The sequence below is a fragment of the Haliotis cracherodii genome, unplaced genomic scaffold (assembly GCF_022045235.1).
Source record: "Haliotis cracherodii isolate W230 unplaced genomic scaffold, xgHalCrac1.p SCAF_17, whole genome shotgun sequence".
Classification (NCBI taxonomy): domain Eukaryota; kingdom Metazoa; phylum Mollusca; class Gastropoda; order Lepetellida; family Haliotidae; genus Haliotis; species Haliotis cracherodii.
In genome coordinates this window covers 13048978-13063879 of record NW_027266272.1, presented here as the reverse complement: position 1 = coordinate 13063879, position 14902 = coordinate 13048978, and the positions used below count along the sequence as shown (strand labels likewise).

Genomic DNA, 14902 nt, shown 5'->3' with positions numbered 1-14902 from the left:
CACCCGGAGAGCGGAAGGTCCGGGGTTCGATCCCCGGCCGCGTCATACCAAAAGACGTTTAAAGATGGTACTTGTTGTTACCCTGTCTGGCGCCCGGCATTAAGGGGCTAAAACAAGAACTGGTCGTCTCGGAGTCAGTATATTGTGTCTGAGTGAGGTATTCATGTTAAACTGCGGCATTGTATCTCACCGGGCTAGCACAATAAATTGGCATCAGTCCGGACTAGTACAAGCAGCCACACACACGTGCATGCACGTCGCTATATAAGTGCAATAATCTTGGACGCGACGTTAAACCGAATTTCCCCTCACCTCACCTTTCATGGTATTTTGTGTTTCCCTCCTGACACCAGGAACTTCTTACCCGTGTCACTGACACTGTAACACAGGCATAAACCGTCGGAGCTTGTGTTAGACCACTTTACTTTAAATACTACATTGTAAACACGCGCTAGTTTGCATGTACAAGATATAATTTGAATTGCAGCGTTGCGTCAAAGAAAACAAGTTATGTCGTGACCGTACGGGGATTGACTCTTGTTTTCATTGTTCGTTAGTTGTTTAATGCAACACTCAGCAATATTCAAGCCAAATGACGGCGGTATGTAAATAATCGAGTTTGGACCAGACACCCAGGTGATTGACATCATGAGCATCGATCGAGCATTAGGGATACAATTTATATGCATCAGCCAAGTCAACAAACCTGACGAACACATCCTGTGTGGGTTGCTGAAGACACTCCAGATCTTCACAGGTACAATACATGTATTCATAACACTTCCATATCAACAGTTTGATGTATAAATGCAAATTTAAATGCATATTAACACGATCAGTGAGAGGTTCCCGTTGGTCTCGCGGAATACAGTGATACTACGTATCGTGTCTTCATTTCAATGGGTACACATATTTCTTGACACGATCCGTTCCGTCGCTTTTGTTAGTCCAAAAGAGATAGTCACCTTCTCGCACAGTTAGTATGTTGGTAGTTATTCAACGTGGGTGGTGGCGAGGGACAGGATTAATAGGTAGCGTACTACGTAAGTAACCTTCAATGTCACGTTTATTGATATACGATAATGTCGTACAGGTGATCTGTCTTCAGAACCCAGACATGGCATATGTTAGGAGATTGTCTCATTATCGCCTTTCATATCATTTATTCTTTGGGTAGAGCAGCTACTACCACGTGTTTACTGTCGTCTGAATATTGGACATGGAATACGGAAAACACACATATATACACACACGAGCATACGTACGTACATACATACATACATACATACATACATACATACATACATACATATAACATACATACATACATACATACATACATACATACATACATACATATAACATACATACATACATATATACATACATACATACATACATACATACATACATACTAAATGTTGTTTGTTGTGTAAATCATCAGTATTCCAGCTATTTCACAGTGGGTTAAATATGTGACACTAATATCACTGGGTATAAGGCCCGTGAAAATCCGGGGTAGAATAGGTCTTCAGCAACCCATGCTTGCCGTAACAGGCGACTATGCTTGCCGTAACAGGCGACTATGCTTGTCGTAAAAGGCGACTAACGGGTTCGGGTGGTCAGGCTCGCTGACTTGTTCATGCATGTCATCGTATCCCAATTGCGTGGATCGATGCTCATGATATCAATCACTGGATTGTCTGGTCCAGACTTGATTATTTACAAACCGTCGTCATATAGCTGTAATATTGCTAAGTGCGGCGTTAAACAACACATAAACAAACAAACAAACAAACAAACATTGGGTATTTTCTAGTTTTAGTTGATGTGGCCTATAGTCAGCCACTAATTGTAAGTAATATCATGTCTAAATGTGTTTTGGATATCTCTCTTGAAGTTTTTAATTACTTCCTTGATCTTCTGTTCTACTGCCCGTTGTTGAAATAAAGTTTAATGTCTAACAGGTTTTTCTCAAGATATGGCTGCTCTGGTACCGATGTACCGTAAAACTCACTCATATATGGCATAAAGACAGAAACTTAGAAGCGTCCATGCATTACAGCGGCTTGACATGAAGTAACGTCCTTTGCGTTATATATAATGTCTTACAACGGTTATATTTAGTTTTTTGTTGTTATGCTGCTCTACAAACAAACATATGCAATACGTTTATGTATTAGGGGCGGGAGGACTGGCTCGGGTTTCAGATACACCAACACACTTGCATTCAGGTATGAGAATGGTCTATTCAGTTGAAGCCATTAATAAATCTGTATAAGCGGTCACAAGCTTTTGCGTGTCAGCATATTTGACCTATATATAAATGCGACTGTCGCATATGATTATAAGGCCAGTGTCACTCCAGTGTTGGGAGATATGGGTCGAGAACTAACATTGGCAAGAACAGGCACGCGTTGAAGCATAGGTACTGTGACGCACCCAGAACTAAACAGCTTAGGATTAAATTCCATAAATGTTTTCCAAAAAGGAAAAACAAAACACATGTTTCCGATGTATGTTAAAGGACCATTGATTACTCCACGTGGTCTTTTCATCGACATTAACAACATCAAGAAAACAACAATAATGATACTACTTGCATATTCACCAAACACTATTGTGAAAAATGAAGTCTAACGAAAACGATTCGTGAATGCTTTTATCATTACAGTCAACTACGATCATAACGAACTCGAAGGGACCACAAATTTTAGTTCGTATTAACCATAGATCGTTATGAGCATATATACAGCATTTATACAACAAATGGTCTGGACTAAAAAATAGGTTCGTTATATCGGTCAGTTCGTTTTAACCTTGTTCGTTATAAACGTCGTTTACTTTATATGGAATGGCAGATTTGTTTCTTTATATGTGAAATATGTGTAGACATTTTGTCACATTAAACATAACTTTCTTATAATGAACCATTCACTCATCCTATATAGTTTTAGTTTGTGTTTGATCATGTCAAGTTTGTAGCAGGACATAACGCGAAGAGACAATAGGCCCAAGGTATATTCTATCAACAGAGCGTTGACTTAAAGTCTGTGCTGTACGAAATAAGAAGGTGGTATTGCACACTGTGGAGCGGTCCTCAACACCTGTAGCGTTATTACAATACAATATCGTCGTTGGGGTGCATACATGTCAGATCTCAGTCCGTCCCACGTCAACTAGTCTGTCTTACAGACCCTGATACATTTATATCAACTACAGCCCATGCAAGTCTATAATGTTTGGCAAGTCTAGATTACTGCAAATGAAGAGAATCACTGGGCTCCCTTTTTATTAGATTTTTATTTTCTGTATGATATGTTCATTTCAGAGACTATATGTTAGTCTACACGTCAACACCTAAACAACTTTGTAAGTCAACACTGCCCACGCGTCTACACATGCTTTCTGTGAACATTGTACTTTTGAAACGAGTTACAGCAATGAATAAATGTACAGAGCCATGAGCCTTTGACGGTCGGTGAATTCAGGTAACCGTTAAATGACATGAGACTCCAGATCCGGGTTGTTTGTTGGTGCCACATAAAGGTCCGAGCTGTCTCTGTTAGGCTTGTATTATTGCACATTGTGGCCAAGACTAGTATATTATACACACTTGAATAGAAACTATGAATACAAATAAACTGAGTAGAGCCTTTTGAATTCCTTGTGTTACACCCCGTTACACTTGAAATACGACATGGTGAAAATAAAAACGCGCATTTGCGAGTTTGCATGTACACTTACAGATATAATTTGAATTGCAGCGTTTCTTCATATCACACAAGTTACGTCCTAGCCATGAGGGGATTGACTCCTGTTTTATTTGTTTGTTGTTTAACGCCGAACTCATTCTCAGCAGTGTTCCAACTATATGAAGGCGGTCTGTAAATAATCGAGTTTGGACCAGATAATCAAGTGATTGACGCCATGAACATCGATCTACTCAATTGGGATGGAATAACATACACCAACAAAGTCAGAGAGCCTGACAATCTAATCCCGTTAATCGCCTCTTAGGACAAGCATGGATTGCTTATGATCCATTCTAACTCGCATCTTTATATTAGATCAAAATTTGTGATTACTGGAGTTTTTAAATTATTTCGAACATATGTTATATAATTACAAGAGAGGTCACGATATGACGCCTCAAATAATTAACCCATATCAAATAAATAAAATTCAAATTTTGTTACAGGGTTTCAGCATTTTTAAAGAATGGAATGTTTTTGTCCAAAAACGTCAGATAAGTATAGCGATAAAGATATTGACAACAAAAACGATGATAAGAAGGACGATAAAGAAGACGATGACTTTGAGGACACCGACACCAACGTCATGGATGACTACGATCCCCACAATCCTAGCGACAAGCACTACAGCCAGGATGCTCTTGGTTCAAGCCTGAAGTATTACACTAAAATATTCCTGCCACCGAGGTCAGATCCACACCGACCACAACGTCCAGTAGTTCCTAGCAGTAAAATGTGGACAGATCCAGATTTTCCCCGACCAATGAAAATTAAAGTGAATAAAAAGATGTGTTTGCTGGAGTGGAAGAGACCACACGTAAGTGGAAACAACATCGTACGTAGGTTTTAGTACTCAAATTTAAACGGCGTTGGAATATTTGATTTTGTTGCTGTATGATAATGTAAATGTAACGGTACAGTAACCTTAAACCCCCTTAGCTTTTGTTTGTCATTGTAATCCATACATCCATGAGCTAGAATCAGCATTCAACGTTACGTTACAGCAAATGTTATAGGACTATGACTTGGTAAAAATATTTAATCCACGCAAGTTATTCCCTTGTGTGATAAATGTAAGTTCTGACGTCACACAATGCTCGGACAGACATCAATTACTATTATCAATTTCGAAATTAGTATATTTTCTGAGCCAGTTGAGGTGAATTTTTAATATACAAATAAATTAAATCAATGAAGTCTTTGAAAGGTATTTATAGAGCGTGAGTGAGTATGGTTTTTTCGCCGCTTTTAGCAATATTCCAGCAATATCACGGCGGGGGACACCACAAATGAGCTTCAGACATTGTACCCATGTCGGGAATCGAACCCGGGTCTTCGGCGTGACGAGCGAACGCTTTGACCACTAGGCTACCCGACTGCCCCAATAGGCATTTAGAAGTTGGGAGAACATGAATACATGACACCTTTTTATGGATAGCATACTTGGCAGTCACCTGATGAAGGAGCAGGTAGTAGCTCTGAAACGTCGTGACAACGAATAAAAGAAGTTGGTATCCATAAAAAGTGTCATGTATTCATAATTGAATCTTAATTGAACTTTATGTAATCGACATATTGTAAGATTATGCATTTCATACTTTCGTATTTCATGATTGATGCATTTTTGTGGAATTTCAGAAAATATTCAGAAACCCTGTACTGTTCCACGAAGAAACTGAAAGAGGTGACATTAATCAACGCAGCTTTGGAACATGTTGGTTTTTGGCGATGGTTGCAAATATAGCCGACAATCCAGTTCTTCGAAGAAAGGTTTGTATTAAAGGTTCTAATGTCCACACTTTGAACTGTATGGACAAATACCTTGAAGTGCAACAAGCCAGAGAAATGGCATATATAACGGAGGGACAATCGGTAGCCCAGTGGTTAGAGGGTTAGCTCGTCAACGCCGAAGGCTAGGCTTCAATTCCCTAACGTGGACACAAAGCCCATTAATGTCGTGAAACGGCTGGGCATTAGGCTACACGTGACGTAAAAATTAAACTCAACGCCAGAGAATAACCAGATTTTCCACCTTAACAGATTACACTATCACCAAAAGACAAAAATGGGGGGTGGGGGTGGGGGTGGGGGATGGTTGGGGGTGGGTTGGGGGTGGGTTGGGGGTGGGGGGATAGTTAAATGAATCACTGACATTCAGGAGTTCGCATAAAAGAACCAACATACTCACTCATTTTACATTTAAGGTTATCAACGAAATGTCGTACACTCCAAGAACGGACGGAATCTTCCACTGCAGGATGTGGCGGTTTGGGGAGTGGCTGGACGTTTACACGGATGATCTGCTGCCAGTCAGGAGGAAATCAGTGTTCCTGTTTGGGGCTGCCGCTCCGTCACTCTCCGGAGAGTTGTGGGTCTCTCTGCTAGAAAAGGCCCTTGCAAGGTATGCAATCACATCTCTGGATACCCTTAGGCCTATGTCCCATGTTGCAGACCGAGTTATATCCGACTCATCCTCGTGTTTTATTGACATATCGTTCTCTGTGCATGTTTCATCATAACTTCTTTACCATGATATGTAATATCTCAAGAAATATTTGTAACAGCTATGCACATCCGTCAACTGGAATATGATATGCGCTGAAACCGGTCATAAATCGCACCCCAAACTCATATTTAGAACTTTGGAGAATATCGGTAAATTCAAAAGCTGTAAGAATCAGTGGTTTGGATGGACACATTGTGGCTTCTGTGTCCTTATACAATATACGAAGATGTGGTAAGTCTGGGTTATGTATGGGAACTATTCGTACTAACTATTTAGTAAATGCGTCGAACAGATGTGTAGAGTTACGTCCCTTTGTTAGGTCAGGATCTCTTGATGGTGAGTTCGGATGATTAGTACGTGGTCCCCACGTGTATATCCGGGCTCAATATGGTTACAACTGTATTCCTCCTGTGCCCTGTCGGATCTTCTGCATGAAACTCAGAAAGCTGACACACTCTTAAAAGCAGCCTTTAACCCGACTCGCTCAGTCATATGTACGGTGAAAATCAGTTATTTCTAGTACGTGCATATCATATATATGATTTTGAATAGGAGCAAGGGATGAAGGGACCGGAATATAATATGTTTCAGGGACTGTGAGACAGACTAATATCACGTTGGTCGTTGCAAAGTTTTTATTCTTTAAAGATATGTTAGTTATTCCAGCCTGTCTGTCTGTGTGTCTGTGTCTATCTGTCTGTCTGTCTTGGACTACCTACCGTTGCCACCTCGTGTTTAGGCTCCATGGGTCCTACAGCGTTGTTGAAGGGGGTTGGCCAAGCGACGCCTACCTGTCGCTGACCGGAGGTGTAGCAGAGACTATTGACTTTGCTATCTACAGCGATCATCCCCGACATCTTTTCCGGCGAATAGCAAATGCGCTGGGCAGTGGCGGCATGGTGACTTGCTGTAATCTTGTGAGTAGCTTTCTCAGTGGACTTCAGAATCATTTAATCTGTTAACATAAAGCTTAATGTTAAAGAAACTTGTTTTCAAATTAGTACTCGTTTTTTACTTTTCAGATATATTACACTTTTCTTTTATTTTATATTCAGTCATTTTCGGCATGGTCTAATTTCACGTTTATTAAAATCCATATTCATTGGAGCATTCTAAGTGTTGGTCATCGTACATAACAAATCCCGTTTTGACAATTTCACTTGACCGTTTTGGCTTTGATTTCAGTGGCTATTATGGGATATGGTCTTTTTGGTTATGCTTTCCATGGTCGTAATGTGATATGGTCGTTTTGGCTTTGATTCCAATGGCCGTTATGGGATACGGTCGTTTTGGCTTCGATTCCAATGGCCGTTAAGAAATATGGACGTCTTGGCTTCGATTCCAATGGCCGTTATGGGATATGGTCGATTTGGCTTTGAGTTCCATTGCCTTTAAGGAATATGGTCGTTTTGGATTCGATTCCCATGGCCGGTATGGGATACAGGCGTTGCACAAGTGATGTTCCAGAAGTGAGCGAATGTGTTTATCGGGAGTGGATGTGTCTTGTTCAACTTGTCGTGAATACAGTTTGTGTTTTCAGGCAGAGGAAGATAACATGGGGCTGGTTGGAGCACATGCTTACTCCCTGACCGGCGCTAAAGTGGTGAATAGAAATTTACATATCTGCAGCAAGATATTTTTTTAAAAAAAACATATCATATGGGTTTGGCCCCCTTTTCTCCCATACACATCCATGTATGGCAGTGATGTTTGCAAAGATATAGAAACGGTAGGGTTGGTTTACAATGATGACAAGATCATGTAGCCAAACTTGCTTAAGACTGATTACCCGGAGTGAATGAGTCGAACGCCGTTTTGAACTAGACTTCTCACGGCGTGTCAGATGAAAACTCTTTGATGAAAAAACGAGTATGCGTATAGTTCGAATCAGGGCTAATCTGGATTTGAACCTACGATCTGCGTATCCTGGCATCACTAACGACTCCTTTATCATAATTGCATATATGTATAAACATCCATAATGAAACAGCAAAATAAGAGGAGTTCTTAAAGTTACGAAGACATTTCCGGGCAGTAGGTACACCTTGACGTTAGATTTTAACTCATTCACTCACAGATCCATCTGTGATTATCTCCCTTTGTCACAGGTCACGCGACATGACGGGGAAGAGATCCCCCTAGTGCGGATTCGCAACCCACATGGCGAACACAGTGGGGAGTGGCAGGGGAAATGGAGTGACAGGTAGGTAGTGTAAAACTCTGCTTAGTTCCATACCCATTCACTCTGGTGCCGATAGACCTAACAGCTTTTAAACGGTCACTTTTACCAAATTAAGCTGGAGATGAAAAATACACCCATTCCTTCACTTACAATGTCAGAACAATAAAATATACCTGGAAAATAATTAAACACCGCTTGTTCATTTAATTCTAAGCAAAATAATTGTTATATTGTATCAAGGTTTTTTTATGAAACTTATATTGAAACACAGAAATTGATTATTTAATTATATGTTTTGTTTGTTTACCCGCACTCAGCAATATTCCAGCTATATGACGGCGGTCTGTAAATAATCGAGTCTGGACCAGACAATCCAGTGATTAATATCATGAGCATCGATTCGCGCAATTGGGATACGATGACATACATCAACCCAGTCAGCGAGCCTGACCACCCGATCCCGTTAGTCGCCTCTTACGACAAGCATAGTCACCTTTTACGGCAAGCATCGGTTGCTGAAGACCTATTCTGCTTTGCACGATATCATGTGACCCAATAGCTGTCATCATCAGGAGAAACATAGAAGTGTTATCAATGTCAGTAGCTGATATTTAAACATACACACCGCGGTTCAGGATATGTGAAAGGATGTTGCCAAACTTGGTTCCGTGTGTATAAACCAGGAGTGATGAGTGGTCGACCCTGCAGATAGGCAGCAACCTTCACCATGACAACGAGGATGGAGAGTTCTGGATAGGCGTGGATGATTTCATCAGATATTTTCATCAGACTACCATCTGTTCCCTGACTCCGGACTTTGACATAGACGGGCGATCCGACCCGTTAAGTGAGTTTAAACCTCTTGTTCTGCAGCCTCGCGACGTCTCCAGTAATAAGAATGATATGCAAAATAATACATTTGTTCGTGCGGACCACATCAGGACATTAAATTAGTATCATAAGCTATATAAAGACATTATGGACACGTGGTGAACCGATATACGGAAGCGTAGTAGGGCCACGGTGAATGTTTTTTTGTCTAAGTATCTCCTACGTAGGACTTACTATGTCCTACCTAGGACGTAGGATATAGTAAGTCCTACGTAGGAGATAGTAAGTCTTACGTAGGAGATAGTAAGTTCTACGTAGGAGATAGTAAGTCCTACGTAGGAGATAGTAAGTCCTACATAGGAGATAGTAAGTCCTACGCAGGAGATAGTAAGTCCTACGTAGGAGAGACTTAGACAAAAACAATCACCGTGGCCCTACTACGCTTCCGTACCGATATTATAGTTTGAGAGTTAGTAGTTTTAGAATTTGTGGTGCATTTGCCATGACATAGATATGACAAAGTACTGATATTACTGTAAAACGTCTTCACAATGCTGCTTCACGGCGAATATAGCTGTTCTATGACGCCAATATTGCAGTGATATAAAAAGGAAATGGGTCTGATATTGTAGTGATATGTCTCTGATACAAAAAGAAAATGGTATTGAACCTGCTGCGACAGAGCTACTTCGTTCCTCTAATATTGATATTACTGAGGTACTGTTATATTCTATGAAATACCGGAGAGATTGCTATGAAATAGTTGTGATATCGCAGATGAATTCCTGCAATGTTGTTTATGGTTGTGATGTGGAATAGATGGGACTGTCCTTGAACTTAACACACGGCGGACGGATTATTATGTTCTCACGTTTTACGGAATTCTCCTCTTTGTGTGTTGACCAAATGAACATTAAATAGTTATATATCGGATCCCACAACTGACATAAGTCACACCATACATCTGGAACATGGCCATGTGAACAATATACCAAGGAACCCCAGCATATTCTCTACTCTGATAAAACATGGACCATCGTTCATATGTATCGAGGGGGCACGGTGACCCAGTCGTCTTGGGCGTCGTGATTCGCTGTGCACAGTTGCGTCACTTGAGCACGCCAGAAACCTATGGTTGCGGGTTCGAATCCCGGTTCGCCTCGATTATGTTACTAGGTTTGTCTGCGCCATACCCGTGCTCATGGGTTTCACCGAAGTGGTAAACGTCTGAGACCTGCATTCCTCCCACATTAAGCTGAGACGACGTGATATAACTAGAATCATGTTAAAAGCGGCGTTAAACCCAACTCACTCACTCACTCACTCACTCACTCACTCACTCATATGCATAGAGCCATGGCCGAAGTGGGCGATGGGGTTGCCTAGTAGTGAAAGCGTTAGCTCGTCACGACGAAAACCCAGGTTCGATTCCCTACATTGGCACAATGTGTGAAGCCCATTTCTGGTGTCCCCTGACCTGATATTGCTGGAATATTGCTAAAAGCGGCGTAAAACCTCACTCGCTCACTCATGGTCGAAGTAACACGTGCTCTGTTTGACAGATTACGTACTGAAGATATTCGGACAGTGGCAAGGAGGAACCTCAGTGGGTCAAGGACATAATTTAACGGAGAGACTAGGAAATCCTAAAATGGCGTTTACGCTTCCTGGACCAGGTGAGTACTTGACAGAGAACATTTACTGGACAGTAACGTTAGTAGAAGGCTTTCTGTCGGACGAGTGGTGTCGTCGAGCTGTCCTGCACGTTTTATGGGTGATGACACTTATGGGGATTCCGGGTAAGAATATTGGTCGTCAGCAACCCATGCTTGTCGTAAGAGGCCCTTAAATGGATCGGACGGTCAGGCTCGCTGACTTCTGTCACATTCTCTTTAATGACATACGGCGATCTATGAGGGTTCCATTGTTGTAAAGTTGTTAACAGCTAAACGAGGAGGTTTCAGATGGTTGATGATGGTGGTGCTGCGTTCAATGACTACCTTCCCTATAATGTCATACGACGATCTCAACCCATGCGTGCTGTAAAAGGCGACATTGCTTGTCGTAAGGGGCGACTAACGGGATCGGGTGGTCAGGCTCGCTGACTTGGTTGATGCATGTCATCGTATCCCAAATGCGTTTATCGATACTCATGATGTTAATCGCTGAATTGTCTGGTCCATACTCGATTATTTACAGACCGCCGTTATATAGTTGGAATATTGATGTTAAACAACAAACACACAAACAATGAGTGATAGCGGCAGGATATGTGTTGACTCGTTTCAAGAACTCCAGGTGTCATCCATGTCGTATTGTAATGACTTGACAGTGTCCTTTTAACCTCAATCTTATGATTGTGAGGTCACAGAAATATTAGTAAGATTGCTCATAAGACAACGATTGACTTATGCAATACATGTAGTAAACTTTATCATGGATTGAAATCTAGCATTCTCTTGATCATGACCTCTCTTGTCAACACCATAGCTTTGCTCAAGGGTTTCACCAAGCATATGAAACGTCTAAGCTATGCGCCGCCTACTTCCGGCTTTCCTCCCACTTTAATCAGACACGCCGTCATGTAACCTAGATACTGTTGAAAACGGTTTGAATTTAACTCGATTACTCGCTCAGTCATCTCTGAACATAACGGAGGCTAGGTTAAATAGTTTTTGGACCACATAACTCTCAGTGTATGGTTAATAGGTGGACAGGGGCGGTCGGGTAGCCTAGTGGTTAAAGCGTTCGCTCGTCACGCCGAAGACCCGGGTTCGATTCCCGACATGGGTACAATGTGTGAAGCCCATTTCTGGTGTCCCCCGCCGTGATATTGCTGGAATATTGCTAAAAGCAGCGTAAAACCAAATTCACTCACTCACTAATAGGTGGACAGTGTTTATTATGTAACGGATCATTTCTTTATCCGATCAGAGAGTAACAATAGATTTGTTTCACTATTGCGACGTTTTTTCCAGGAGGTGATGTACCGGTTGTGGTCCACATCGTCCAGAACGCCAACCGTGGGGACAGGATTTATCACATGCGGTGCGACCTATTCAAGGTAAATGTGATCCGTGAAGATCCGGGGTAGAATAGGTCTTCAACAACCCATTCTTGCTGTAAAAGGCGACTATGCTTGTCGTAAGAGGCGACTAACGGGATCGCGTGGTCAGACTCACTTACTTGGTTGATTCATGTCATCGTATCTCAATTGCGTGGATCGATGCTCATGATGTCAATCACTGGTCTGGTCGAGATTCGATTGTTTACAGACGGCCGTCATATAGACGGCCGTTATATGCGGCGTTAAACAACAAACAAACAAACAAAGAGTGTGAGGAAAGCCCAAAGTGATGCCTGGGTCACTTAGACGACCTTCCCTGTTAATGTGGGGGCGGTCGGCTAGCCTAGTGGTTAAAGCGTTCGCTCGTCACTCCGGAGACCCGGGTTCGAATCCCGACATGGGTACAATGTGTGAAGCCCATTTCTGGTGTCCCCCGCCGTGATATTGCTGGAATATTGCTAAAAGCGGCGTAAAACCATACTCACCATCACCATTCCCTGTCAATGGATCTGCTTCGTCACTATTTCAATTAAAGCGTTTCTTGAAAGCTTACTGTTTTCTATTTGTCACGCTTTAAGAATATTTTGTATGAGGTATTATTATTTATTTTTATATATTGAAGGTAATAAACGGCGCTGAAACAACCAGCAACATCTTTCTAGAAAAGATACCATGCAATACAGAAAGAAAGGACTACTACTACCCTGCGCGCCAGTACACGTTCCGCTACAGCCTCACCCCCGGGCGATACATTGTTCTCCCGTCCCTCGTCCATCCCGGGGTCAGCAGGGAGTTTCTCATCAGAGTCTTCTCTCCCCGTCCTTTATATAATTGCAGGTAAAATATGCTAGAAGCTTTTTAATTTTTTTCATGTGCAACCCGAAGTTGGTGAATTGGTTATTGTGTATCATCGTACCCCGATAGCATGGATCGTTGATCACGTTATCAATCACTGGATTGTCTTGGTCCCCCTTTCACCCTTGGGATCCTAGCACTGTGACAGTCACGAATCTGTTTTCAAGGTTGATGGATTGATGGAAATCGATTATTTAATTATATGTTTTGTTTGTTTACCCGCACTCAGCAATATCCCAGCTATATGACGGCGGTCTGTGAATAATCGAGTCTGGACCAGACAATTCAGTGATTGACATCCTTAGTATCGATCCACGCAATTGGGATCAATGACATGCATCAACCAAGTCAGCGAGCCTGACCACCCGATCTCGCTAGTCGCCTTTTATGACAAGCATAGTCGCCTGTTACGGCAAACATGGGTTGCTGAAGACCTATTCTAACCCGGATCTTCACGGGTCCCGTGTTCAAGGAGATCTATTGAATCAAAACTTTCTTAACATGCTAATAAGTCATGTAAAGTACATATTTACACCGTAAAAGGTCATATGTCATTTCATAGATATTTAAAAGCAACAAACAACTGCCCTGATCCCACAACTAGAGTGTATGCATATTGAAAGACGACTGGAGAGATGTAGGCGGTTTTCTTTTGTTTACAGTGTATTGATCGACTTGACAATGAAGTGATTTCGCGTTATTCTCCGCGTTTTGAAGACGCCAAATGGGGGCATGTTTTGTTCATTCTTTGTCACGGCGGGTTGCAAACAATAGAATCTGGGTCAGACAAACCAGTGATTGATATTATGATCATCGTCTCGCCGTCGGGGTACGATGACACGCAATCAACCAGGTCTCAAAGGCCCACGACAAGGAGACTATATGGGACTATTTCCCCGGTAAGCCCAAGGCCTGATATTATTAATGGTTAGTAATATTTATACTACTCAAAACAAGTTAAGGATCACCCGATTCTTTCATATTGGTTTTTGTTAATCTGTCATGGCATCAGAGATTAACTTTTGTTATTTGAAAGAATCGGGTGATCCTTAACTTCTTTTGAGTAGTATACATTAATAACAATTTTGACTGTTTCAGGAGTATACCAAGGCAGGCACAGGTGGTCCTTCCTCATCACAGAAGGTGATCATTAAACTCAACAACAACATCGTCACCGTCCTGGATCTTCATGTTGCAACAAGGAGCGGCCGGGTAGCCTAGTGGTTAAAGCGTTCGCTCGTAACGCCGAAGACCCAGGTTCGAATCCCGACATGGGTACAATGTCTGAAGCCCATTTCTGGTGTCCCCCGACATGATATTGCTCACTCACTCATGTTGCAACACTGAACAAGTTTACAACAGTGGATGTGTTGAATTGTTGTCTGTTTGTTGTTTAACGCTGTATTTAGCAATATTCAAGCTGTATGACGGCGGTCTGTAAATAATCGAGTCTTGACCAGACAATCCAGTCTTTGACATCATGAGAATCGATCTACCAAGTTGGGATACGATGACATGCATCAAGCAAGTCAGCGAGTCTGACCACCCGATCCCGTTAGTCGCCTTTTACGACAAGCATAGTCGCCTTTTACAGCACGCATGGGTTGAGATCGCCGTATGACATTATAGGGAAGGTAGTCATTGAACGCAGCACCACCATCATCAACCATCTGGAACCTCCTCGTTTAACTGTTAACAACTTCACA

At 41.9% G+C, this 14902-nt stretch overlaps 1 protein-coding gene across 1 annotated transcript; it reads left to right on the top strand.

Annotated features, from left to right (window-relative positions):
• The first annotated feature begins 970 nt into the window (after positions 1–970).
• LOC139464401 (calpain-A-like) lies at positions 971–14566 on the top strand. The gene is made up of 12 exons (XM_071245932.1): positions 971–1043; positions 4202–4572; positions 5394–5525; positions 5960–6156; positions 7001–7178; positions 7802–7864; positions 8370–8464; positions 9127–9290; positions 10837–10950; positions 12253–12338; positions 12964–13178; positions 14295–14566. The coding sequence occupies exons 2-12, from the start codon at positions 4222–4224 to the stop codon at positions 14341–14343; spliced, it is 1644 nt and encodes a 547-aa protein (XP_071102033.1). The 5' UTR covers positions 971–1043; positions 4202–4221; the 3' UTR covers positions 14344–14566.
• The last annotated feature ends 336 nt before the right edge of the window (positions 14567–14902 follow it).